Source organism: Lagopus muta, chromosome 23 (assembly GCF_023343835.1).
Source record: "Lagopus muta isolate bLagMut1 chromosome 23, bLagMut1 primary, whole genome shotgun sequence".
Taxonomy (NCBI): Eukaryota; Metazoa; Chordata; class Aves; order Galliformes; family Phasianidae; genus Lagopus; species Lagopus muta.
In genome coordinates, this window is record NC_064455.1 from 4,336,512 (window position 1) to 4,360,908 (window position 24,397).

At 51.7% G+C, this 24,397-nt stretch overlaps 3 protein-coding genes across 10 annotated transcripts; all 3 read left to right on the plus strand.

Annotated features, from left to right (window-relative positions):
* Positions 1 to 530: 530 nt before the first annotated feature.
* On the plus strand, positions 531 to 6,084 carry CSF3R (colony stimulating factor 3 receptor). 2 transcript variants are annotated; one of them, XM_048968877.1, is made up of 15 exons: positions 531 to 639; positions 1,197 to 1,292; positions 1,431 to 1,748; positions 1,883 to 2,006; positions 2,092 to 2,261; positions 2,668 to 2,822; positions 3,047 to 3,200; positions 3,295 to 3,371; positions 3,457 to 3,670; positions 3,785 to 3,973; positions 4,200 to 4,301; positions 4,444 to 4,590; positions 4,782 to 4,922; positions 5,040 to 5,130; positions 5,284 to 6,083. In XM_048968877.1, exons 2-15 carry the CDS (start codon positions 1,223 to 1,225, stop codon positions 5,813 to 5,815), a joined length of 2,484 nt encoding a protein of 827 aa, XP_048824834.1. In that variant the 5' UTR covers positions 531 to 639; positions 1,197 to 1,222; the 3' UTR covers positions 5,816 to 6,083. The 2 variants fall into 2 exon arrangements, with proteins under 2 accessions (XP_048824834.1, XP_048824835.1); XM_048968878.1 differs by having other exon boundaries at positions 533 to 626; positions 5,284 to 6,084.
* Positions 6,085 to 6,124: 40 nt separating this feature from the next.
* MRPS15 (mitochondrial ribosomal protein S15) lies at positions 6,125 to 12,438 on the plus strand. Its single transcript, XM_048968905.1, has 8 exons — positions 6,125 to 6,296; positions 6,906 to 6,968; positions 7,136 to 7,211; positions 8,052 to 8,100; positions 8,868 to 8,952; positions 10,184 to 10,242; positions 11,381 to 11,572; positions 12,259 to 12,438. The coding sequence occupies exons 1-8, from the start codon at positions 6,140 to 6,142 to the stop codon at positions 12,376 to 12,378; spliced, it is 801 nt and encodes a 266-aa protein (XP_048824862.1). The 5' UTR covers positions 6,125 to 6,139; the 3' UTR covers positions 12,379 to 12,438.
* On the plus strand, positions 12,418 to 24,060 carry OSCP1 (organic solute carrier partner 1). 7 transcript variants are annotated; one of them, XM_048968885.1, is made up of 12 exons: positions 12,549 to 13,100; positions 14,743 to 14,772; positions 18,001 to 18,155; positions 18,791 to 18,958; positions 19,133 to 19,213; positions 19,766 to 19,869; positions 20,199 to 20,327; positions 20,854 to 20,923; positions 21,599 to 21,738; positions 22,404 to 22,467; positions 22,558 to 22,670; positions 23,108 to 24,052. In XM_048968885.1, the coding sequence occupies exons 1-12, from the start codon at positions 12,896 to 12,898 to the stop codon at positions 23,574 to 23,576; spliced, it is 1,728 nt and encodes a 575-aa protein (XP_048824842.1). In that variant the 5' UTR covers positions 12,549 to 12,895; the 3' UTR covers positions 23,577 to 24,052. The 7 variants fall into 7 exon arrangements, with proteins under 7 accessions (XP_048824846.1, XP_048824842.1, XP_048824844.1 ...); XM_048968887.1 differs by having other exon boundaries at positions 23,198 to 24,052; XM_048968886.1 differs by lacking the exon at positions 14,743 to 14,772 and having other exon boundaries at positions 23,108 to 24,049.
* Positions 24,061 to 24,397: the final 337 nt, after the last annotated feature.

The window sequence follows — 24,397 nt, forward strand, 5'->3', positions numbered from 1 at the left end:
TCCCGTAGTAAACAGTTTGCACAACCAGCGCCATTGCGAAGGGTGTGGGTGCAGGCGGCGAGTTGGGCAATGCCTTGTTGACCCGTGGGACGTGGATTTCCCCAGGGAAGAGACAGCACTGAGCAGCACTGGCATTGCCTTGCAGTGGGGCACAGCCCAGGGCCAGGAGCTGCTGACAACCCTGGCCTAAGCACCAGGCCTGTGGGCAGTAAGGGGAGGGCAGCCCATGTTCCCATGCTGTGTCCCTCCACTGTGTCCCTGTGTCCTCCTGCTGTATTGCCACGTCCCCACATCACAGCCCTGTGTCCCCTTGCTGTGTCCCTTCGCTGTGACCCTCAGTGCAGTCCCACTGGTGGGGCCCCGTCCTGTAGTGGGGCAGAGGAATGGGGCTGGGTGCTGCTCCCCCCGGGATGCGTGCGTGCCACTCTCCTTCCTGCAGCGTGAGGCAGCCCAGCCTGCAGGGAAGTGTTTTGCAATCACCTCCTTCAGAGAGCAGCAATTAACGGCACTGGTTTTGAGGAACTAACGGCGAGAGCAGCATGCTGGAGAGCGGGCAGCGCACAGAAAACCATCAGGAGATGGAGAGCAGCACCGGGAGCGGGCAGTGACAACGTGGGGCACAGAAGGTGCGGAGCAGAGGTAGGGATTGGGCGTGGGGTGCACCCTGTCTGCATATGTCCCTGTTGTCCCCGAGTGCTGGGGTGTGTGGGTGCCATATGGGGCAGATGATGTTCTCCCCCTGTGCTGGGTGCTGAGTGCCAAGTGCCAGCACAGGGCAGGAGCCTGGCACCAGGAGGATGTGCTTGGATGGTGTGAGGAGAAAGGGAGAGCTGGCATCGGGACCAGCCGTGGATGCAAAGAAACACTGGCAGCACCTTCAGGCCCTGCAGAGCTGCTGGCCCTGCTGCAGTGCCCTCATTCATCTGTTTCCTTCTACCAGCTTATCTCTGCCGCACAACCTCAGCTCCCTCCTCGCTCTAACCACAAATCTCTCCAGCAGCAGCCAACGATCCCTGCGATACGATCAGCTGCGGCGCACAGCAGGGCACAGGGCTCTCATGCCACAGAACTGGGCAGCGCGGTGCCACTGAGCACAGCGTGCACTGGGGGAGGTGGTTCTCCTCCACCAACACCTGGCAGCACCAGGCCAAGCCCTGATCCTGAGCCCCATCCCCACTCACTGCCCCCCATTCCAGGTGATGCCCAAAGCACAGAGCAGAGCATGGCCAGGCGTGGTGCTGGGACCCCCGTGCTGCTGCGGCTCTCCCTGCTGCTGCTCCTCAGCCCAAGTGGTGAGTGGGGATCCGTCCCAGGATGGGGCTGCACAGCTCTGCCCAACGCTCGTCTCTTCCCCTCCCGTGGGGCCCCGTGCAGGAAAGAGGCCCCTCCATCCTGCACGCTGTGGGGCTGACACGTTTCCTCTCCTGCAGGGACCCAGCAGAGCGGAGCAGAGCTGGACTGCGCCTCAGTGGCCGTGGGCACTCCGGTGGTGCCGATGGGGTCAGCCATCACTGCATCATGCACCATCCACCGGGAGCGGTGCCGGGGGCTGGAGGATGGACAGCCACACATCTCCTGGCTGCTGGACAGCGAGCCGATGGCCGGGAGGCAGCGCCGTGGTGTGGGGGGCACTGAAGTGTCTGAGCTGAGCGTGCCGCAGCTCAACCGCCCGCAGGCCAAGCTGTGGTGCTGCGTGGAGTGGAACGGCACCAAGCAGCGGGTCGGCATGGCTGAGATCCGAGCAGGCTGTAAGTGCATGGCCGTGCTGCGCGCCCATCTGCTCTGCAGTGATGCAGAACAGCGGTTGCTGTCCGTGGGGCTGCTTTGGGGCCGTCACATCCGGGCCATGTTGCCCAGCTCCTCTGCTGGCTGCTCTCCCCAGACCCCCCTGGCAAGCCCTCCAACCTCAGCTGCCTGCTGGACCTCGGTGACTATGGGCTGACGTGCCGCTGGCAGCAGGGAGCTGACGGCCACCTTCCCACCAACGTCACGCTCAAGTGTGCCACGTAAGCCACATCCCAGCCATCTCATCCAAAAACCATCCTCATATGGGCATCATAGGGGCCCAAGCCCACCCCATCCTCACTGCAGGAGCAGATCCCCAGCGGTGACGGGCTGCACCCCACAAAATGGACGCAGTCAGTGCACGGTGCCGCGGCGGCTGCTGCAGCTGTACCGCCCCATGGAGCTCTGGGTGACAGCCACCAATGCACTGGGCACAGCCGAGTCAGAGCGGCTCCGCATCGACCCCATGGATGTGGGTGAGTGACAGAGATCAGGGATGGGGAAGCTAATTAGCAGTGAGAGAAGGACATTAGAGAGCCATTAAAGCATGCCGGGCTCGTAGGTCATATTTTGCCGTGATGAATGGCTTCAGGAGATGAATAGGTGCCATGGGCATGCTGCAGAGCCGCACGGTGCGAGCAGGAGGGTTATGAGCCAGCAGTTGACCTGCTGCACTCCACAACTCTCTCCAGCAATTGATTACCCATTTATTCAGGAGGTCTATGAATAATATATCCAGCTCCCATCAACTATTTATTGGAGGAACCTTCCCGGGCAGCATGAGGCTGTGCTGCTGCTCAGAGCAGTTCTGCATCCCTGCACCTCGTTGCACTCCAACTCCTATCCCTCCCATGCACCCGTGTCCTGTGGCTCTCCTTGCAGCCAAGCTGGACCCCCCCACCCTGCAGAGCATCCACTCCGTGCCTCCCCAGACCGACTGCGTCACCTTGACCTGGGCCATGGCCCCACGCAATGCACACATGGAGCTGTGCTGTGAGCTGCGCTACCGTGCCGCCGAGGACCCCTCCTGGGATGTGGTGAGTGCTGATGGAGGCAGAGCCAATCCCCCACCTCTGCTCCAGGTTTCCCTGCCCTGATTCCTGTACCTTGGGGCTGTGCTATGGGAGCACTTTTTGCGCCCTGGTGGGGAAAGCTGACAGCGGGACTCGTGCAGTGACTCAAAGGGGACAGTTGTGGGGATGGCAGTGTCCCCTTTGGTTGCTCTATCACCCTGTACCAACCCTGCTCTGGTTCCTCCCAGGTCACAGGCATCCCAGGCCATGCAGGCAGTGTGCAGCACTGCAAGTTTCTCTTCGGGATGCTGTACCACTTCCAGATGCGGTGCCGTCGGGACTCAGCACGAGGCTACTGGAGTGAGTGGAGCGTGGGCAGGAACTACACAACCCACGAGAAAGGTGCGTGGGGGGCACCAGGAATCCTGCCCACCCCTGGGTAGCATGGCCACGGCACACACTACTCTCCCCTCATATCCCTGGTCCCCCCACGCAGCCCCTGAAGGGAAGCTGGACGCGTGGTGGTGCACCCAGCCAGCAGCAGGCAGGATGGAGGTGCAGCTGCGGTGGAAGGTGAGCGCAGGCAGGCAGAGCTGGGCATGGCACAGCATCACTGTGACACGGAGCATCCCTGGCGTGCTCTGTGCCCTGTGTCCAGGCCCCACGGCGGCAGGAGGCGAATGGGCGTGTGCTGGGGTACCGGGTAACCCTGGGGTCCAGGAGGAGAGGCAGGGAGCCACAAACTGTCTGCAACACCACCGACACCCAGTGCCATTTCACCGTGCCAGAGAAGACGGGGAGGGTCTATCTCTCAGCCTACAATGCTGCTGGCGAGTCATCAGCCACGGAGGTTGTCCTACTGGAGAGGAAAGGTGAGGTGGCACCGACCTCCCCACGAGGTGCAGAGCTATGGCACAGCCATGGCTGTGGGAGCGGAGCAGGGATGCTCTCCTCTGTCCTCACCCTGGCTGCTTATTCCCTCACAGGTCAGCCCCTGGCTGGGCTTCGAGCTGTACCCAGGGGTGAGCGCAGCCTGTGGGTACGCTGGGAGGCAGCACCGGTCCCACCAGTTGCCTACGTGCTGGAGTGGCAGCAGGTGTCCTCAGAGCCCAGGCACTGCAGTGCGTGCTGGCAGTTGGAGCTCAATGGGACCACCACTGCCACCCTCATCCAGGGTAAGCTGGGGGCTGCTGGGGGTCCCAGCCCTCCCAATGGGCTCTGCAGGGCTGGCTTGTGCCTGCATCCAGGCCTCGTGGCGTAAAGCCTGCACTGAGCCCACTTCTCACGCTCCCTCTTTGCTCTGGATCCTGTCACTGGTCATAGAGCAGCCAGGATGGTGATGTGGGGCTCTCAGCAGTCAGAGCCCCCAGACCTGCTGCCCCCCTCTGCTCTCTGTTGCAGACAGCATTGAGCCCTTCCAGCAGTACAACATCTCGGTGTACACCCTCTACAAGGATGCCGTTGGGACACCTGCTCATGTAGCAGCCTACTCCAAGCAGAAAGGTGTGTGTCCTTCCAGCCCTTTTGGTCCCAGAGGGCTCACCAACCCCACCCTTGCATGCACGTGCCCATAATTTAGGGGCTGTGCAGAAGGGCTCAGCCCAGCTCTGTACCGTGCCCAGTCTCATGTTTTGCTCCATTTCAGCACCATCCCATGCCCCAAAACTCCACCTGAAAAGCATTGGCAAGTCCCAGGCTGAGCTCAGCTGGGAGCCGGTGGCCGTGGAGCTGCAGAATGGCTTTATCACCCACTACACTGTCTTCTGGGCAAATAGCACTGCGGAGGTTTCCAGTGAGTCCTGGCCCTGCTCCCTGCCTCACCTGGGTGCTGTGGGGGATGCCAGCAGCCCCTGCCCCAGCCAGACCTGGAGATGCCTGAGGCCTTGCCGTTGGGGCTCTGGGCAGCCTGGGGGGAGGTGCCCCTGACTGTGGCTGAGCAGCAGAGCCACCCCAGCCTTTCCACCAGCCCCCATGTCTCTCCAGGTGCTGTTGTTAATTCCTCCCTCAGCTCCTTCACCATCCAAGGCCTGAAGCCATCTACTCTTTACAAAGTGCACATCATGGCCTCTACAGCTGGTGGAAGCACCAATGGCACCAGCCTGACGCTGGTGACCACAGTGCTAGGTGAGGCCACACTGGTGGGGATGGAACCATGTGGCAGAGGTGCCACCACTGTCCCCACATTGACAAGGGACACTGCCACACTTCTTGCCATGACCCTGTCCCCCGCCTGCTTCCCAGATGACATCGAAATCCAGTTCCTCTTCTTGACCCTGGTGCTGGTCTTTGTCCTGCTCATCATCCTGTTGATCTGCTTCCAGAAGAACGGGAGGTGAACACTGAGAATTACACTGCGAGGCTGGGACTCACCTCTGCCCTATGCTGGGCAGCCCCAGCCACGGCCCTGGCCCTAGCGTGGCTGGAGGAAGCAGGGAGGGGACACCTCCTTCCCGAGGTTCGCCTCACCCCTTTTTGTCACCCCCAGGGTGAAGCAGCAGTTCTGGCCCAGCGTCCCTGACCCAGCCAACAGCAGCCTGGGCACGTGGGTGCCAGCAGAACAGGAGCCCCTGCAGGCCCCCGGTGTGAAGGAGCCCGGCTTGGCGACCATCTCCACCGTCACAGTGCTTGACAAGGCAGCGGGGAAGCAGGCCCCCACGTGGGGCAAGGAGCCCCCAGCCGAGCCCCCTGCCCTGCCACAGCCCTACATGCAGCAGCACGGGCCCGGCATGCTTCAGGCCAAAGTGGGGCCGGGGGCAGAGCCCGTGCAGTACGTGCAGGTGGTGGGCGGCAGCTCCCGGGGCCCGCAGCGCGTCGCCCCGTGCCTCTACCTGCGTTCCAGCTCCACGCAGCCTCTGCTCTCGGATCCCAGCCCCGAATCCTACGAGAATCTCTGGTTCCGCGGGGCCGCACAGAGCTGCGCCCGGGGGAGCCTGGAGGAGCCGCTCCTCGACTTCCCGCTGCTGCGGGGGCTGCTGGTGAGCGGGGCCGAGGAGCTCCACGACTTCCAACCCTGCTGAGCCCCGCCACGGACTAAACCCGATCCCCTGAACCGAGCCGGGCCTGGAGCCCCACCTGCCACTCCGTGGGGTTGAAATCCCATAGGGGCCCCTTCCCTCCACACCTGCCTCCCCCTCCTCCCGCGGACTGCCCGTGGCTGCAGGCGCTCGGTGCCCCTGCTGCGCCCCAGCAATAAACACGGAGGTTTCTCGGATCACCGCTCGCGTTCCTCGGGGCGATGGGGGAAGGTGGGGTAACGGGGAGGGCAACGGTGGAGCCCGAAGGCACTGCGGAAGGGGAAGGGTCTGAAAACATCATAGAATCGTGGAGTCACGCCCCGATCGATGCGCTCGGCAATCGCTCGGCAGCACCGCCTGGACCAAGATGGCGGCGCCCAGAGGCGGGGAGCCGTGAGCCGTGAGGCGATGCTGGCGTTGGGCCGCGGCCTAGCGGGGGCGGCCCGCGGGGCCTTGACCGCACTGAGGGTCGGCCGCGGGGCCGGTGAGAGCCCGTGGGGCGGTGGAGGGAGCAGAGAGGCGGGAAGGAGCTGGGTGTGCAGCGATGGGAGAGGCAGGGCCTACGGTGGGGCCTGGGGCGGCCTGAGAGCATCCACGGCTGTGCCTGGAGCGCGGCCCCGCGGCACAGCAGGCAGCGGTGTGAAGTAAAGGTCAGCACTGCTGTCCGTGCCGCGCTGCTGCCAGCACGCAGGCAGTGGCTGAGGGTAACGGAGAGGCACTCGTGTGTGAAATTAGTAGAATTAATAATGGGTGTAAGCACTTTAAATGAGCGCAGTGGGGGGGGGGGGAGCCCTTCGCTTTGCTGAGGGGTGTTTGTCATCTCTTCCTGCTGGTCCCTCTGAGAACCAACCTGGAGCTGTTCCCGTGGGACAGAAGACCCGTGAGGGTCACCTTGTGGTCTGAGTGCTCTGGCTTGTTTTCTAGTACAGACTGAGACAGGTAGGAATGTAGGTAGAAAAGTGCAAACAATCTAATAAGCTAGGAATGTGCTCAGGGGGCATGGTGCAGATGGGTTGGTGGTTGCATTTGATGATCTTAGAGGTCTTTTCCAACCTCAGTGATTCTATGAAATCTTTGTTTTCTTTCCTTCAAGCTTGCAGTCCTTTTATTCAGACAGCAAGATGTTACGCCAGACCTGTGAGAAGGAAGTTGAAAGGTATATTCACTCAATTCCTGTCATCTCAGCTTCATCTCTTAATGTCTTGGTTCTTGTTTGGAGCATTTAGTCTGTTTTATTTGCAGCATGTTTCCTCTGACTGACTTATATATTCAGAGCTCTGGCTTTGTACTGCTGTTCCTCAGACATGGATCTTTCTTTTGTAGACATCCCCAGCCATTTGGATGATCTCCCTCCAACAATGTTGAAGAAAGATTACGCCAATGTCCCAATAGTAAATAGGTATGACATAATGAAGGAATGTTCTCTTCAGAACTTTGTATTTTATATGCATACAGGCAGTTTGTGCAGCCCATCACCTGCTCAGTAATTAATGTTCTGTGGTCACTGCTGTGCACAACAGTTGGAAAGTTGTTTTGAAAGTCAATCTGCAGAAGCAGTCACTGATTAGCAGTGCTTTAACTTTCTGCTTTCTTACTGTAAGATACGCTGAGCACAAGTGCTGGTTGCCCATATTTGTGGACTTTGTTGTGCACAGAAAAAGAAATAATATTGATGTAATAGAAATAATAATCTTAGAAATGACCCAAACCTGTCTTGAACTCACGTGCTAAAGAGCATAAAATTGAACGACTCAAAATGCATGACTGCTTCTAAAATTTGGACTCAGTGTTTTGCATTTGCCTGCTTTGATTCTAGAACTGCTCATGTGTGGTGCAGGGAGAGCCCCCAGTGGCGTGAATGAGACTTTCACAGGTCTTTGAAGAAGCAAGTCTTAAAAGTCATCATTTTGTCCTTGGCTGCTTAACTTGGTGCTCAGTTAGCCTTTAGCATCCATTTTATATGCAGTGTTGTTTTGGAATTGATTAAGACTTCGCTGTGACTTGAAATACTCCGTGCTGTTCTTTCCGGAGCAGCAAAACTAATTGATGTTTATGTGATCTCAACCATTATTCTTCTTAGGAATACAAAGATAGTTTACATCTGACAAGTTTGGGAGGGGAGGAGAGTTGCTGTTAACTTCTAGAATAAGTTGAGAAAAACTAATGTGTTCTAAAAATCCAACTTTATGTTATTATACTTCATTCTAAGCTGATAGACTAATATTCCTTCTCCTTGCAGTGTTGATGACGTAGTGAAAAGGTTATTGTCACTGGAAATGGCAAGCCAGGTTAGTTTTATTGCACTTGTATAAAGACTAGATGGAGTTGCAAACACGTTCGTGTAAGACTTGCCTACATTGTTAGATGCCCTACATTTACTTTCTAAGTGTTGCTCAGTAACTGCAGCTGTGGGGCTGTTAAATGCACAAAGGTAATAAGTCTTGCATGCTCTTAAAGTTTATCCTGGGCTCTTCTCTTTTATAATAATTGAGTATTAAAAGAAGAGAATGAAGTGTCAGACAATCACAGGAGGAGATGCAGCTGTTATGGTTCTGCTGAAGGTTGGGTTGTTTTACAGGAAGTGGTACACTGGACCATGGATGTTCTTCAAATGACTTTTATTTTTTATATGCCCAGAAAGCAAGGAAGCAAACAAGAAAGGCATCACAGAGATCTCACTGTTTCTTACCACTTTCCACTTAAGCTTAAAAAAGTGCAAAAATGGAAGGTTACTGCCGTGTGAGATCAGCTTTAGCTCTGTGTCTTTTGCTCATGAGAGCAGCTGGACCTCTTCAACTCCCCTCCCTTGCAACTTTGGGAAGAGGGATGTGCCTGGGCTCTTCCTTTGAACAAGGGTGATTCTGTTCTCTGCTGAAATCTTTTTGTGCTCCCTCCCTGCTGTGCTCCTTTTTTTTTTTGCAGCACTTTCTTCCACCTTTTAGGGTGGACTTGGAGTAAAGCTACAAAGTCTTTATTTGGGCATTTGGGAAAAGATTTGGGATGGCTCGGACATACAGCTTCTTCAGAAAGTGACGAGTTCTTTTGTTATTCACAGAGGGAGAAAATGAAGATAAAGATACAGCAGCTGGTAGAGAAGGTCAGGAGGTCTCCCAGTGACAATGGCTCCTTTGAGGTGCAAAGTAAGTTAGAAGAAACAGAACCCTATGGTTGGCAGATGATAGTTCACTTGGCTTTTATTCAGCTGTTCCCACCCCATCACTTCAAGTTTCCTGTAGCAACCAAGAGAATCTCTTTCAGGAGAGCACCTGGGAGGCAGGTGGGCCTGCACAGGGTTTGGGAGTGCTGCCAGGCAATGCACACACTCAGCACAGAGGGAGCAGTTCGTTGTTAGAGGTGCCAAAGGCATCCGAAAGGTGCCATGAAAACATCTTGCTGCCTGCTGACAACGGGAACGTTTTGCCTCGGTTTATTTATCTATACAAAGGTCTTTACTGGGCGTGTTGGAAAGTCACTTAAGCCTTTATGATCCTGTCATGTCATTACTCAATGTGATGTGAAACTGCCCCTTTTGTCAGTGTTTGCTCATAAGGGAGTCTTTTATGGCTCTGCTTGGTGTCGTTAGGGTAAGGCTTCTCTGAAATAGTCTGTGCTGCTGCAGCCCTTTTACAGTGATGTACGTCTGTCAGTTTTGTTTCCATGGCTTCTGCACCTGCAGCGTTCCATCTATGGCTGAATGAACTGGGCATGAAGAGGAAAGCAAATGGCAGAACTGCAGTTGGAAGATCACTCTCTGAGTTTGGAAATGATTTTTTTTTCCTGCCCATATACAGCTTTGTTTCCTGAAGTCATAACGGATGGGGGAAGAGCCAGGACAGGGTTGCTGCAGAACTTTTCACTTGATAGAGTATAATAATTTCCATACTTTTTGAAGGGATTCATTAATCTCTTCCCTATAAAATACCTAGCCTTGCACTAAAGCTTAATGTAGTTTGGCAACACTTTCCCCATTGCACCTGTAAAAGATATTACTGAAACAAAATGATAGATTTTAGCCATGGCAACCAGATTTCTTTCTGCATAGGCAAGCTCTGTCTGAAGCACAGGGCAGAGATGAAGGCCACATAAAGTCACCAGTGTTCAAATGAGGTGAAGCACCTGCCTTACAGGGAAAACCATGTGATTAGTTGTTGGAATTGCAACAGTCAGCTTTATAATGGTGATAGTTGTTACCTGGGTTTATGTAGGCTGCATTTTGTGTTACCATTTGCTCTGAAGGCTGTGTGGAAGTACTTGCTGTTGTGCAGTGGGTACCTATAAGAACAGCAGCAGTGCTTTGAAAGGAATGCAGATGATGCTGTCTCACTCTGCAAGGCTGCTGCTCTCTCACAGCTCTCACATCTGTCCTCACAGCTGCCATACTGACTGCCAAGATCCGCACCTTTGAGGAACACCTTCAGAGGCATCCCAAGGTAACTACCAGTAATTCCAACCCACACCTCTGAGGCAGCGGCTGTTCAGATTGTTTTCTGAGCTAAGGACAAAAGGATTTTAATGCTGGGGATTATGGCTTTCCTAAGATGGTCTGTAAGATAACAGTAACTGCTCCTTGCTGGCTCAGTTGCAGCTGCATTTGCACCAACTGAAAGGTGGAAGGTGTGCTTTCTGGTTACTGAGTTGTTGGAGATGGCTGAGCAGATACCTTGGAGCAGAGCTCAGCTAAATCTACTGATCAGGTTTCATTGCTTAGCTGTCAGCATTACTAATGTGATTGCTTCAGCCATGTTCTTCCTCTGTTCTACTGTGAAAATATTTATGGACAGGACTGCATTAATGTCATAATGGCTGTTTCCCCATCTAAAACTACATGGGTTTGAAGCCCAAATGCAAAACATCACAAGTGTAATTTTATGAACAAGGTCTATTGAAGATTCCTAATGCCATGGAAAAGGTAGGGAGCAAATTAATCAGCTGTGTCTGAAAAAAGTTTGTAGCTATTAGCTAATCATAAAAGCTTGAAGCCTAAAACAGAGGAGAATTTAGTTTTAAGAACACAGAAGTTGTACCAAACGTTTCAGCAGAGAAGACCTTTTGAAAGTACTTGAATCAAGCCTATTTTTAGATGAATTGCTTGTAAAGTGTAGGGAGATGGCTTCCATGAGAGAGAGCCTTGAGTGGTGTGAACTGAGCTATGCATATTCTCTTCCAAAGAACAAACCAAACTGTCAAATAGAGCCAAGATTTTATTTTCGCCTTTAAATCCTGGAAAAGCAAAAACAAGAAAAAAGAAAGAAGTAAAAGCCTGTGTTATTTCTGGAAATGTATGCTTGAGGGGAAGCAGAGCTTTTAGCCAGCAGACCTTCACTGCATTCCTCGCCTCCAAGACGCTGAAGCTTGGAGAAAGCAATTTCACTGCAAAGTAAATCAAGTCTTCCTGAAGCTTCTTGTAGTGACCTAATGTTCTTGCAATACCTGCTAAGAAAAATTGCTCTCGGATGCTGTCCTTAACCTGATTGTGTCCTTTTAGCCATCATCTGCTCTGTTCTAAGTAATTTATTGGGATGAAAGAGCAATCTATCTGCGATCCGGTGAACGTGAAGTCTTTTGCAGGATAAAAATAACCGTCGTCGCATGCTGATGGCCATGGATCGCCGCAACAAACTGCTGGCCTACCTTCGCCGTGTCCGCTACGATGTCTTTGAGAACACCTGCAAGCAGCTGAACATCCAGTACACACCACGACCTGCCTACTTCAGGAGGGTCACCAAGCGCTGGGTTGTTAAGAAGGCTTTCTGTGTCAAGGTATGGAGCGAGGCAGAGAGAAAGCTGGGTAGCTGGAGCAGAAAAAACCTTGTAGAGGATGCAATTGGAACAGATAGCTGACAGAAGCTGATAGATAAAAGGCCTGCAAGTCAGTGCTTTAGATTTGAGGAGGCAATGATGATATAATGACTGTAGAGCTCGGCAAAGAGCTCTGTGAAAGGTGGTTACTTAGTGGGAGGTGAAGCACATAATGAGGGTGTACCATGCTTAAGAACCTCAAGTTGAGCTGCTGGTTTGCACAGAAATGTATGATTCAGTGTAGCTTTTCCTCAAAGGTAATAGGTAAACTATTAAATATGATGGCAGTGTTAGAACAGAAATATGCATATGGCCATTGTCTGTTCTCGTTTACTCTGAATATCTTGATGTAACAGCAGAATCAAAAAGCTCAACAATGCCATCAGTCTAGAAATACTAAATTTCAATCCAGTAAAATTGTAAGAGATTGGATAGCTATTGCTCCATACCTCAGAATGGTGCCCTAAATAACAGGCTATTTGCAGACCCCTAGGAAGACACGAAGGAGCTGATCTCACTGAACACTCTGCTGCAGGAACTTAGATCCCACTCTGTGTTGCAGTGAGCAGTGGTGGTGGAATGGCTGTGGTGGGCAACAGACACCTTTGACCTTCCCTTTCTCCCATATTCTCACCTTCTTTCTGCAGGTTTTCCAGGAGGCACGGAAGCTGAAAGCAGAAGAGAGGCTGAAGGAGAGAAGAAAGTGGCAAGAGAGAGCCAGAGCTGCAAAGGAGAAGCAGGCACAAAGTGAGGGGACGCCTGTATAGCAGCACATTGGGTCTGTGATACAGCCAGCCTCTCCAAAAATAAAGAACTCCCAAAAGACACACGGCCTCTGTTTACGTGCACGCATGGTCTGCACCGTGTGAGTACCCAAAATAGTGCAGTGAGTGGCTAAGTGTTTTAGAGCTTTGCATTGAACTGCTTCATCAGATTATGCCCTGAACTGTTTTTTTTTCTGTGCTGAGAGGAGTTCTGGGGTGTTCCCAGTGCCTTTCTGAAGGCAGCGATGTTTTTAAATGACAGGGATGTGAGGCTCTAGCACAGGTTGCCCTGTGGCTGCCCCATCTCTGGCAGGCGCCCGGGGCAGGTGGGACGCGGTCCTGGGCAGCCTGAGCTGGTGGGGGGCAGTGCTGTCCAACAGCCAATTCCTGCAGCGTCCCATCGCGGTTCCTTGCCGCAGCCACGACCGCACGGAGCTCCGCACTAAAAGCATTCAATGGCAGTCATTGCACCCTCACCCGCTGGGCGGCGCAGCGCTCAGCACGACGCCCACCTGCCAAGATGGCGCTTTCTGATTGGTCGCGCCAAGACGGCTCCTTCCGATTGGCTGAGCCGTTGCCCGGTGACGGCGGCTGGCGGCTAGCTACGGGCGCCATGTCGGCGCGAACGCTGCCGCTGCTGTTCCTCAACCTGGGCGGAGAGATGCTGTATATCCTGGACCAGCGGCTGCGCGCCCAGAGCATCCCAGGCGAGAAGGCCCGAAAAGGTGAGCTGCCCCGCCGAGCCCCGGCTGCCCGCGTCGGATCTGTGGGGCGGGGGCAGGGCCGGGGGTCGCGCGTTGAGGCCGGGCTTCGGCCTCCCCCGAGCAGCAGCGGGCCGTGAGGAGAAGCAGACGGGCTCCGGAAGGACTCAGCAGCGGGCCTGGCCCTGCCTCGCTGCTCCTGTCAGGCTGCTGCCGAACCAGCAGAGATCTGCTGTTCCTTTCCACGTGCTCAGCTTGTTGGTAATAACTCCCGTAGTAACGCAGGAATGGGCACAGGTACGCTCACCGTGGAAGGGCAGAGCAATAGAGCATCACTCAGCCATAGAGCATTGCGGCGTGTCGTCAGAAGGAGCCTTGGGGATGTGTTTCAACCCCACGGTGTCGCAGCTCTGTCACAGAAGTTGGTCACGTGTTTCTGCTGTCTGAAAATAAAGCCCTCTAAGTGAAATAAATTTCACAACGTTTTTCTAATAGTGGCTGTTGGAATGTGTTACTGAAGGTTGCCCCCATCTGCATTACTGTGTCCAGGTCTGGAGCCCCCAGTACAAGAAAGACAGAGAGCTGTTGGAGAGGGTCCAGAGGAGAGCCATGAAGATAATCAGGGGACTGCAGCACCTCTCCTACAAATACAGGCTGAGGGAGCTGGGCTTTTTCAGCCTGGAGAAAAGAAGGCTGCGGGGTGACCTCACTGCAGCCTTCAGTACCTAAAGGGAGCCTACAAACAGGAGGGGAATCAACTCTTTGAAAGGGGAGATAACAGCAGGACAAGGGGAAATGGTTTGAAGTTGAGGGAGGGGAGATTTAGGTTGGATGTCAGGGGAAAGTTCTTTGCTATGAGAGCGGTGAGGTGCTGGAACAGCTGCCCAGAGAGGCTGTGATGCCCCGTCCATCCCTGGAGGTGTTCAAGGCCAGGTTGGATGGGGCCCTGGGCAACCTAGTATTAAATTGGGTCTAGCATTAAATGTGGAGGTTGGTGGCCCTGCATGTGACAGGGGGTTGGAGATTCGTGATCCTTGAGGTCCCTTCCAACCCGGGCCATTCTGTGATTCTGTGAAGGTAATTTGGGAGAGGTGCACAGTGGGATAGAGCTGGCTGTGCTCAGAAGAGGAGCTGGCACTTCCCCCTCCCTGCTGCTGGTTGTGTAGCCTTCAGTTTGTAGCTCTGACTAAACGTAGCTGTGTATAGTGAGTGTCTGAATGAGGTCTGCATGTCTTTTTGTATTTAAAAAGCAGAAAGCTTGAGTTCTACTATTTTACTGAGATGTCATCTTCACTGAGGCGTTTCTTACTGCTTAAAGCTGAAATATTGTTCACTAATAAGTGCCAAAAAAAGACCAAAAAAAAAAAAAACAAAACTGAATTTCAGTCAAGGGTGAAATTTTCGCTCTGTTGAAGCACCAGGATTTTCCAGGGGAAGAACAGGGTTTCATCTTTTATGTGGTCCTTGAAACTGAAAGATGCCAAATAGCAGAAGGGCATCAGGTAACAGCAGGGTTTTTTCTTGCTAAACACAGAATGCTGATGAGAAAAAAAACAAAGACCATTAGTTAGATATATATTTTTTTTCTCTTTATTTCTTTTCTCCTCCTTGAAACTCCCATTCTTACTTCTTGAACTGATGTTTTTGTTTTGTATGCTTCGTGTAGATGAATGGACAGATGTGGACAGGAAACGAGGTACTGTAATCTGGCTGCATGCAGTTGATAACACCACTACATGCACACGTGAGGCTCGTTGTATGTGAACACACTGTATGCTGTTCTGCAGCCCTCCAGTGATGGTGTCAGGGAGGAGTGATATTCTTTAAAAGATGCTTTAGCTATAAATAGGGAATATTTCCAAATCATGTCACTTAAAAAACAAAAAGAAGGCAATTTGTTAATTTAATGAAGGCGATGTCTGTAGAGAGATCATAACCTGTTATCATAGTGTTTTTCTAACATCATATCAAGGCAAGCAAATAATTGTGTCAGCATTGTGAGGTTTTTCTGCTTACTGGCAAGAATGCCACCTACATGCTGCATTTCTCTGAGATATTTCTAATTCACTGCTTAGGGTTTTGAAGGGCAAACTCCAGGAGAGATCTGAGGCCCTTCCATCCAGCTGCTTACCCATCCCTGCCAGTGGTCACCATCCCTGCAGCACAGTGACCACAAAGGAGCATTTATCCACGCTTCAGCCAGGCCCATCTTGACGTGAGTGATCACTGGAGATGGTCTGAGCTCAGGTTGTGCAGGTTTTTGTGATTTCCTTCTAGGCTCTGCCTGCAAATGGTGGGGGTCAGGGTGCAGTAAGCAGCTGGATGAGAAAGTAAATCTCTTAAATGATCCCTTTTTTTTTCTGTCAGGTGAACTGCACTGTCTTTAAGCAGCCCCCTTTTAAGAGAGATCAGCCTTATGATTTGCTGTTGTATTTTCAAAGTAAGTCCTTACTGGGTTTTGAACATTTACTGAAGGTAAACAGGAATACCTTGGATTTATCCCCCACTTCTTCACTCCCATTGCATGCTGTTTGTAAGAACGTGCTTTCCCAGCATTTAATATCTCAGAAGTGTAAAAGATGCCGTGTTCCCCTCTTGTATCACATCCAAAACAGAGATAAGTTTTATAAGATCCTGCCTTATCAGATTCAGATGGTATAGGCATGAAAACTGATCTCTTGTTGCCGATTCAGTGTTTCCTGTGAGAGAAAAAAAAGCCCAGCCTGTGAGTCCTGCTCTCGGGATGATCTCTGAAACATGGATGCAGAGCAGGCAGCAGAGCCCATGGCTGCAGGTAAAGGCAGCAGCGAGGCACTGCCTGTGTCAGCTTTGTTAGGAGCTACAGAGCCCTGCAAACAGATGTGTGACCGCCTCGGATTCGTACCATTCCCTTCACTGTCTTGAGTGTCCTTGGAGAAGCATGAGCACAATCCAGATGTGCAGACTGCAGTCTCATGCCATGCATACGAGCCGCGTCCCGTGACGGCACAGGAGGCTGAGATGTGTCAGTGTGCAGCGACACGACAGAAACCGCTCTGAGCCTCGGCTTCTCTTCCGTCCATTGCACTGTCTGTACCCATCCTGGTTGATGAAATGCCCCTCTGCTAAATTGCTTCTCTGCTGTGTTGCTTGGCGTGCCGTTCCCCTGAGCTACACTCCTTTCTGTTTTCTTTTCCATTGTTAGAACGGTGTAAGCACGTCCTTAGGACTGCCTATGCTCCGAGGTCTCTGTCATTATCCAGTGCACCTCGTGAGGTTTGCCCTTCGCTCTGATATCTGATGTCTTTCTCAGTGATTTTCGTAGCCAATACAAGAGATTTTAATTTCAGAAGATACTCTTTAAGGCTTCTCCTGTGCTTAACACAGTTCTGATTCCATTCCAAGTATCTTCCAGCTGCAGTGGCACACTGTGAGATGTTTTGTCTCCTGACAGCGCTGGTTATCAGTGACCCTCCTAAGATGGAGAAGTCTTTGTGCAGGCAACACATGTGGGAAACTTAACCAAAAACTCTTCCTGATTGCAGCCTAAGGCAGAAGTTCTTATTTTTGTCCTAATTGACTACATGCAGAATTGAATGCATAATAATACATAGTATTTGCTTTTCTCCACTGGAAGAAGGGAGGATTTTTGCATCACGCTGCACGCAGAGGTGGTTTTGTGGCCAATTTATCTGTGGAGGAGAAAGGAATTATTTTCCATTGGTAATGAGGCTTGTTTTTAATCCACACTTCAGAAGGCAGTCGCCCTCTAGAAACAGCTGTCAGCGTCCAGGTGCTCAGCATCTCTGACAGACCTAGCAGTGTTCCCGAGGTAATAATCATCTAAGAAAAGATGAAGTGAGTGGTACATTAACTTTGCTTTGCTTTTTCATTGTTGCTTCCCCTGAGATGTCCCTAATCCATAAGAATTAGCTATCATTACAAGCCTCAGTAGCAGTGATCTGCTTAGGGAAATTCACGCTTGTACAATAATCTCTGTGAATTGAAATTGATTTTTTTTTCAGTGTTTTTTGGTAGAGAAATAAATGCTTGTTTATGGTGATGCCGTAGAATGTATCAGATTTGTGACAGAGGCGTGGGATCCAGCAGGAAAGCTGGGCTGCTGTGTCTGCTTGAATCACTGCAAAAAAGCTCTCTATCTCCTTTGCACTGAAAGCTTATGAAGCAGAGCACAGACCTCACACTGGGTGCTTCTGATCCTCACCGAGTCTTCAGTAAGTCGTGTAACCACCTCTGAATTCATCCTTCAGAGCAAAGCTCTAGGAAGGAAGTGCAGAGCTGCCAGCTGTTGAACTGTGCCTGTTCTCAGCTCCCAGCCAGCCCTGCTCCGATCGCGGCGCTGCGAATGCACCCTGCAGGCCTGTTGGTAGCAATCTGGTTCAGGGCATTTGGAATCATCCCAGGGCTTCTGTGTAGAAGAGAAAAACGGACTGATGGCGTTAAGGGCAAAAAAGGGGAACAGGGACAGAGAGATAGCTATGGTTTGTGAAAAATATGTGTAAAAAAACCCAGACTGATGCAAAACAGTCATCTTAGGAAGCAAAACTGTAGCTTTTCCAGATAATACATGCTAGCAAAGCCTGTAAACACAATTATTTTAAAAGAGGAAAGAGCCAGCCGTTGCTGTAAAAACAAGACAACAAACTCAGCCTTATTCCCACTGGCAAAACAAGGTTTGTTGTCTGCAGCTTAGAAACATCTCTGCCTCAGGGGACAGTCTGCAGAAATCCTGCTGCTTGCTCAGAACAACATGGCACCAAGAGAAGTGCCTGCATTAAGGCACAGTGCTCCCCGTCCTGCTGCTGCTGCAGCTCTGCACCACGTCTCCAAAGTGCCCTGGGAGCCTTCAGCATCGGGTTTGTGTGGAAGGATGAGGTGAGTGCTGTGCTTCTGAAGCAGAAACAGATACTCTCTGTCTTTGCAGTTATGAATGACATCATCACAACCATGTTCAATAAAAAATTTATGGAAGAGCTGTTTAAACCACAGGAACTCTATTCCAAGAAAGCTCTGAGAACCGTGTATGACCGGCTAGCTCATGCTTCAATCATGAGACTGAACCAGGCCAGCATGGATAAGGTAAAACTGGGATCTGTGCAGTGCTCACTGTGCTGTTTGCAGGTCACTGTACTTGGAAGCACTTTGTAACAAACCTCTTCCCACTGGATTTCTTTGTAAAAATGGCTCTAAGATGAGAAAACGGTGAGAAAATCTGTAGTAGTTCCAGATAATTCAGCACCTTAAGTGGAAATACTCTGAGTTTCACATGCAGGTGATTTTAAGAGGTTCAGTAAGCAATCTTAATCAGATTTTTAATATACAAAAAGTCTATATGTATATATATGTAAATATATATATACATTTCTGTGCTGACACTCACTATTTTCAATGACAGGCAGAAGAACTCTTGCCTGCAAACAGCATATCTGGTGGTAAAAGGAAAAAGTCACAGGAGCTCACTTACCTGTCAGAGCTGTACCCTGGGTCACTAGTGTTGAAACTGCCAGCAGTGCTAAAGACTGCTGGAGAGACCCAGGGAGCAACAGCAGTGTCACTGTAGAGGTGTCATTTCCCTGGGAAACAAAGCTAAAATGCTTTCCTTACCCTTAAGCAGGTGTTAAAAGAAAAGAATGTTCAGAACCCTTTCTTCATGAGCATGGAATCGTTGCTGTGTGTGTTGCAATGGAACCAAAATCTCCCGTGTTGCTTTGCAGCTGTATGATCTCATGACTATGGCTTTCAAGTACCAAGTCCTGCTGTGTCCCCGGCCCAAAGACATCCTGCTGGTCACGTTCAATCACCTGGATGCCATCAAAGATTTCATCTGTGATGCCCCTGGCATTCTGAACCAAGTGGATGAAACTTTCCGACAGCTGATTGAGGTGAGAACCCTTAGCAGGATGGTGGAACACATGGATTTTCCTCTTCCAGGTTGGTCTTAGAGACTAACTGCTGCATCAGGCAGTGCCCCACTGAGAGTGGAGCTTGATCCAGCTGCACATACCAAGCGTGATTCAGCAGCATGGTTCCCTCACCTCGGGCTGTTTCTCTTCCAGGTGTATGGCTGTCTCTCTGCTGGTGAATTTCAGCTCATCAGGCAAACGCTCCTCATTTTTTTTCAGGACATGCACATAAGGGTAAGAGCCCAGTGTAACTGGTTGGTTAGAATATGGATGTGTCTCATAATCACACTGCATTTGGTTTTGGTGCTTAAGCTTTTTGGTCATCTCGATGTGTTTGTAACCAGTCTTCATGATTTCACATGCTGAGCACATTTAGTACAATAATACTGAATAATTCTAACATGTCCTGGAGGAAAAAAAAACCCACTCCTAATTAGCTGTTTATTTCACAGGTGACTGTGTAGAATAATTTCTGATTCAGGTTTTCATTAGTACATGTTTTTTTGTAGACACTTGATATGGAAATAAGGACTTCAAACTTCAGGCCATGGGCCTTGATGCTCTGTAAATTAATTGCTCATACTCAGATGCATGAAGGGCACACTTTTCTTTTCATACTGGATCAAATGTGCCTGTCCTCTGCACTACAGTAATACACTGCTGGCTTCAGCCCAGGCACATCAGAATCTCTAGGAAACCAATCCCAGTCTAGGCAGGAAGACTTCAGAGAACTCGGAACAGAAGACATGTAACTGATTCTCTAGAGGATGGAATGTTCTTTTGCAGGTCTCTATCTTTCTGAAGGATAAAGTGCAGAACTCGAATGGTCGCTTTGTGCTGCCAATATCAGGCCCTGTTCCTTGGGGTACAGAAGTACCAGGAGTCATCAGGTGAATACTGTTTGCAGTGCCTTGCATGTGTGGCTGCTCAGCAAGGAGCACTTAGTGCCAGAAGCTTAGAGTGTCTCTGCTGTTGCAAGCTGAACCTCCAGTGAGCTACTGATAAGGCAAGTCTGGCACTAAGTGACCCAGCAGTGAGATGCTAACTGTGTGTCTGCCATTCCCTATTCCAGTAAATTAGCTATTAGTCCTTTATCCTTTAAAACAGGTACAGAATAGGGTTTTATTCCCTTTTCTTTTTGTACAGTAAGCAAAGGATACAGTGCTGAAAACCAGGAACAGATCTATTAAATTTGTTTCAATGTTGGGTTGTTTTTAAGGATGTTTAATTGCAATGGAGATGAAGTTAGAAGAAGCGAGTTCACCACTGGTGGAAATTATGTCACTCCACAAAGGGAAGGATCTTTTGAACTTTATGGAGACAGAGTCCTCAAACTTGGAACAAACATGTAAGTCATTTTTGTCCTACATAGAAATACAGAGGGAACACTGATGATGGGTTTGTTCAGAAGCGTGTCTTCAGCCTTGTATATTTATTTTTTGCATCTCTGGCATTATCAGCTGGCTTGGCTACTTCACAAAGCCATTGTGTAAAACACAACACACAGCTAAGTGTGCATAAACAGCTGTGAGAAGGAGCCACAGTTTGATTCATGACTGAAAATAGTGCTCACTGTGCACTGCGAGTTCTGTGAAATGGAAATTCAGTTGAATTGCATTCAAGGAATTACTGTTTTTTCTTCACATGTCATAGGTAATTCTTCCTTTTGCAGAATGAGTCAGTTATGTTCTTGCTTTGTTGCTGACATGTTTTAATGCCACAATACCCTGTAAAACAGAACTGTAACCTCTCAGCAGCTTGCAATCCTCAGAAAAAATATCCTGAAGTCATTTTTAGGCCCTGTGCTGCTCCCTGCTATTTCTGTATCACAAATAAATAACAGGTTGGTTTTCCTGGTGTGCTCTTCTCTCTAGGTACAGTGTTAGTCGGCCAGCAGAGACACACACGTCAGGATCATCCAAAACCTTGGCTTCCAGTGCAAAGGTTAATGCTTTTCTGATGCTGTCACTGGTAAAACTCATGACCCTGGCAGCAAGGTGTGTCAGCAAGGTCTGCAGGTGGTCACACAGGGCAGAGGGGTTTCACCACACTCATCAGACTTCACATTCTGTTTCCTCCATGCCTTGAGAGCTGCAGTCACTGATGGAGCACACACTGCCCTCCTCCAGCTCATTCACTAGATAGCTGCGCTGTCTTCTGCTTCATTTCTGTTCTCATGTAACAGCAGCATCATTTTAGTCTGTACTCTGGGGTACCTGCCTATTTGTTTCTCTCCAAACCTCGTCAGTTCTCTGTGAGCCTCAGTTCTCACTACTGTCTGAGTGAGGCTCTGGGCATGTTTTCCTAACTAATTGTAGACATAAGCTGATGAAGTGGTCTGCTGAAATCTTGCTTCCTCTTTTTCATTTCTTCAGAAATCAGGAAGCTAGGTTTGCTGATCTCACAGCTCCTTGATTTAGCTGAAAAACTGTCTGCTCCTGGGTCTAGAAATGCAAGCAACCACTTTATGAATATATGACTGATAATGAGGAGTTGCCTGTGCCATTAACAATACATAAATGTGTTTCTGCATATTGATGTAATTTTAGATTATGGTAACCTTGTTAGCCCTCTTTTTCCTAGCAATCCGACCAATGAACCTATTGCTGTTTTCTGCAGGAGAACGTAGCCCCGAATCCTCTTGCTAAAGAAGAACTGAACTTCTTAGCCAGGCTGCTGGGAGGCCTGGAGATCAAGAAACCTGGTGGCAGCGAGACGGGATTTCGACTGAATTTATTCATGACAGATGAAGAGGAAGAGTATGCTCGAGCTGGTTCTGGTCTGGGGTTTGAGATGTAGTGACATGTGGACAAGGCTTGGAAGCTGATCTGAACTGAAGCTGATCCTTAACAGGGACAGATTTTTTAGGGACAGATTAGCAGCCTTTTTAGTATTTTCTTATCCATGTCCTGATATTCCCTGCAGGAACAAAAGAGGAGCAGTTTATCTGACTTTTTTTAAAGACTCAGCAAGGAAGGGGATTTGTGTTCCTGGTTTTTCAGTGATGCAGGGTCTCGTACTGCCTTCAGGTGACACTGGTGGTCACCCGCTCAGTCTGGGCTGAGGTCCTGCCACAGATCAGGCGTTAGACGCCTTCAGCCCCCTTAGCTTTCCTGTCCCCCGGACACTCATTTCAGAGAGAAGCTGGGGGGAGGTGAGGAGGCAATTAGGCTGGAGCGCTGCAGCCCCCTCCCGGCAGGGAGGTGTTTCCACTGCTCCACGTTTAGAAAGCCCAAAGCAGGGATAAATGTCCAAAATGGGATCCGCATCCCAGTTTGCCTGGTAGAAACAGGAATGCTGTCTAGATTGCTCATCTGTAGGATCCTCAGGACGGACCAGTGACAAACACTGCTGACCTTCTGTGGGATGGGTGGGATGTGACAGGATGACATCACGTAAAGCGCTCTTCATACTTTCAATCAAGGCAGGCGGCGCTGACGAGACCTGAGGAGTTATCCTACAAGGTTGTGAACATCGAAGCCACCGAGGTACGTGAATTCACTTGGAGTCTAAGTGCTCCTCCTCCGCTCCCTAAAGAGCTTTACACGTCGCCGGTCTGAGCCCGTATCTCTGCGCAGGAGCCGGCGCGGCGAGCGGAGCTGGAGCGAATCCTGGGAGACCTGGAGGTGGCGGAGCCGTGCGCGGAGAGCTGCGGGAAGGGCGAGGATCTGCTGGCGCTGATGGACGGGCTGTGAGCCATTAAAGGCGTTCTTCCCAGCCTGCCTCCGAGCCGCCGGGCGGGGCGGGGCCGAACGGGGCGGGACGGAGCGGGGCAGCGCGCGGGGCCGCCCCTTCCTGCTGCCGGGCCGGGCGGTGAGCGGGCTTGGGGGGATCGGGATGTGCGGAGGGAGGGGGCTGCAAACGCTGCGGGTGCAGGGATGCGTGCGGCTTGGATGGGAGAACTGAGTGTGCGGGGTGGGAGTGCAGAAGGCGGGATGGGGGATGCGAGGGCAGCGCGCAGGTGGTTATGCGAGGGAAGGGAGCAGCGAGCACCGCGGTATGCGAAGGGAGGGAGGTAATGAGCACTCCGTGTGCACGGGGAGGAGGCAGCGCGTGCCCCCGTGTGTAGAGGGCTGGTGGAACTGCCAAGCTGGTGTGCACATACACGAGCGTGCCATGCTTCCACAGCTGCACTGAAGCACGTGCTGGTGCCCAGTCCTGGAGGTCGAGGTGCTGGTGGGGCACAGCGCAGCATCTCCCTCCGTTCATCTGCCACAGCCGCACCATGGAGGTCAGCCATTCAGTCAAGGAGCGCACCATCGCCGAGAACAGCCTGGTCATCCTGCTGCAGGGCCTGCACGGCCACGTCACCACCGTGGATCTCCGTGATGAGAGCACGGCCACGGGACGGGTGGCCAACGTGGACGCCTTCATGAACATGCGCCTGGCCCAGGTGACCTTCACAGACAGGCGAGGCGTGGTGTCACAGCTGGACGAGATCTTCGTGGCCGGCAGGAACGTGCGCTACGTGCACATCCCCGACCAGGTGGACATCAGGGCCACCATCGAGCGGCAGCTGCAGGCCATCCACCGCGTGCGCTACTTTGGGGGCCGCGACAAGGGCAGGAGGGAGTTCCCTCGTGCCAAGCACAAATGAGCCCCGCTGCCTCCTTGGTGGGACACCGAGTTTTTCTTTAATGAACAACCCAATTTCAAAGGGTCGGTGATCTTCGGCTCCATCCCTGTGCAACTGGCAGCTACTCTTCTATCCCTCTTCTTACGGTTTTTCAGCTTTCAAACAAAGCCCTTTTGGCCACAATGCCTGGCTCTGCAGTGATCCTTGGCTGTAGCCTCTTCTGCAGGACTGTGCCCCCTGTCCCTGGGACCCGGCTGCTGCAGGGAGACACGGGCCTGATCCTGGGGAGGGAGAGGGCAGTGCAGGGGTAAACCTGGGCTGTGGGCAGGCAGTGGGGCCGGGGGAAAAGAGGTGCTTTGCTCAGGGCTGCCACCCAGCCCTGTTCCTATTCTTCATCCCCATTCGCAGGGCTGTTGGCCCTGCAGGCATCATGAAGCCGAGCCTCCCGGCTGCCCTGGCACCGGCTCTGGCCAGAGGACCACGAACGGAACGAGGCGGCCGTCCGCGGTTGCCATAGCGGTGGGGCAGTGCGCATGCGCGGGTGGGCGGGGCGGGGCTTGCGGCGAACGCACACTTTTTTCTTCCAATGGCAGCTCTCCGTAAGTTCCCACCTGCCCACCAATCCGCCGGCAGAGCAGGCGCCAATCAGCGGAGAGAGTCATTGCGCATCGGCCAATCAATCTCCACTTCTCGCCTCCGCGCAACAGCCAATCAGGACTCGCCTCCCATGAGGCCTTCGTCGCTGCCAATCACGGCCGGCTTCTGCCCCGCTGCCCAATCAGCGCCGCCGTTCCTGCGTGGAGGCGGTCCGGCAGCCAGGAGGCGGAGCGACGCGGTTGGGG

What these genes read in the sequence shown, in the direction of transcription:
- CSF3R (XM_048968877.1), top strand. Translation starts at nt 1,223, where the DNA reads ATGGCCAGGCGTGGTGCTGGGACCCCCGTGCTGCTGCGGCTCTCCCTG. An exon ending in TGTCCTACTGGAGAGGAAAG is followed by an intron (nt 3,671 to 3,784) that starts GTGAGGTGGCAC and finishes ATTCCCTCACAG; the next exon opens with GTCAGCCCCTGGCTGGGCTT. An exon ending in GCTGGTGACCACAGTGCTAG is followed by an intron (nt 4,923 to 5,039) that starts GTGAGGCCACAC and finishes CCTGCTTCCCAG; the next exon opens with ATGACATCGAAATCCAGTTC.
- MRPS15 (XM_048968905.1), top strand. Translation starts at nt 6,140, where the DNA reads ATGCGCTCGGCAATCGCTCGGCAGCACCGCCTGGACCAAGATGGCGGC. An exon ending in TGTGAGAAGGAAGTTGAAAG is followed by an intron (nt 6,969 to 7,135) that starts GTATATTCACTC and finishes TTTCTTTTGTAG; the next exon opens with ACATCCCCAGCCATTTGGAT. An exon ending in ACCTTCAGAGGCATCCCAAG is followed by an intron (nt 10,243 to 11,380) that starts GTAACTACCAGT and finishes AGTCTTTTGCAG; the next exon opens with GATAAAAATAACCGTCGTCG.
- OSCP1 (XM_048968885.1), top strand. Translation starts at nt 12,896, where the DNA reads ATGGCGCTTTCTGATTGGTCGCGCCAAGACGGCTCCTTCCGATTGGCT. An exon ending in CTCAAACTTGGAACAAACAT is followed by an intron (nt 20,328 to 20,853) that starts GTAAGTCATTTT and finishes TCTTCTCTCTAG; the next exon opens with GTACAGTGTTAGTCGGCCAG. An exon ending in CCTTGGCTTCCAGTGCAAAG is followed by an intron (nt 20,924 to 21,598) that starts GTTAATGCTTTT and finishes TGTTTTCTGCAG; the next exon opens with GAGAACGTAGCCCCGAATCC.